Raw genomic sequence first — 888 nt, forward strand, 5'->3', positions numbered from 1 at the left:
CCTCAGTGTCTCAGGAGTCTTCAGTCATCTTCAGTAGCTCTAGGAAGGCACCAACAGCTCCAAAATAACCCTGCAGTAAAAAAGCAGAGCATTTCATTATATTTAAATAAATATATTTAATTGATAAATATAATTTCATGTGATATGATAGCATTTGTTGAGGCCTAATGAGAAATATGTGACTGATATTATGCACTACTGTTCAAATGTTTTATAGAATTTTTTTTATTAAATCACTTAATTTCACACACACGTACATGTATGTATGTATACATATATATATATAGAAAACTGTCATTTTAAACTGTAATAATATTTTATAATATTACCTTTTTTCTGTATTTTTGATCTAATAAATGCAGCCTTGGTGAGCATAAAAGAAAACTTAAAACATTTAAAAAAAAATCTTACCAACCCCAAACCTTTGAATGAATATAAAATCTCTTAAGAGATGTATTTTGTAACTTTTTTGTACGATGTAACTTTTAACTAAAGTAAAAACTTTGTAATCTTAATTTTGTAATCTTAAATAATTTAAATTTACATAAGACTTTCAAATTAATATTTTCTGATAAATAAGTCGACAACATTTGACAACAGAAATCACCATTATCCATTGACAGGTCTGAGGGTAGATTTTGGAACTGACACAAGGGGGAGCTAAAAATCCTGTTAATCTGCAAAGTGGTCATACAGTGACAGCCGCTGACCATCACAGGTTAGGAAAAACATGTATAAGCAGTACTTGCACCTTGTTTACTTTTAACAATATTTAAACATTTATCATTTATTATAGAACCATAAATAACTCACATTTAGAGCAGGAGGCAAATTCATCTGTTGTATTTTTTTTTAAAGGGGTCATATGATGCGATTTCAAGTTTTCCT

The 888-nt window shown here is 28.8% G+C and overlaps 1 protein-coding gene across 1 annotated transcript in view; it reads right to left on the bottom strand.

Moving 5' to 3' along the window:
- Positions 1–10: 10 nt before the first annotated feature.
- LOC107584196 (pantothenate kinase 1-like) overlaps positions 11–888 on the bottom strand; it is a 9,728-nt gene continuing 8,850 nt past the window's right edge. The window contains exons 6-7 of the mRNA XM_016270700.1: positions 412–422; positions 11–70 (exon numbers count right to left, since the gene is read on the bottom strand). Of these exons, the coding sequence (XP_016126186.1) occupies positions 11–70; positions 412–422 (71 nt within the window). The remainder of the gene's footprint in view (positions 71–411; positions 423–888) is intronic.

This window comes from Sinocyclocheilus grahami, unplaced genomic scaffold (assembly GCF_001515645.1).
Source record: "Sinocyclocheilus grahami isolate Dianchi unplaced genomic scaffold, SAMN03320097.WGS_v1.1 scaffold57.1, whole genome shotgun sequence".
In the NCBI taxonomy this organism is placed as follows: Eukaryota; Metazoa; Chordata; class Actinopteri; order Cypriniformes; family Cyprinidae; genus Sinocyclocheilus; species Sinocyclocheilus grahami.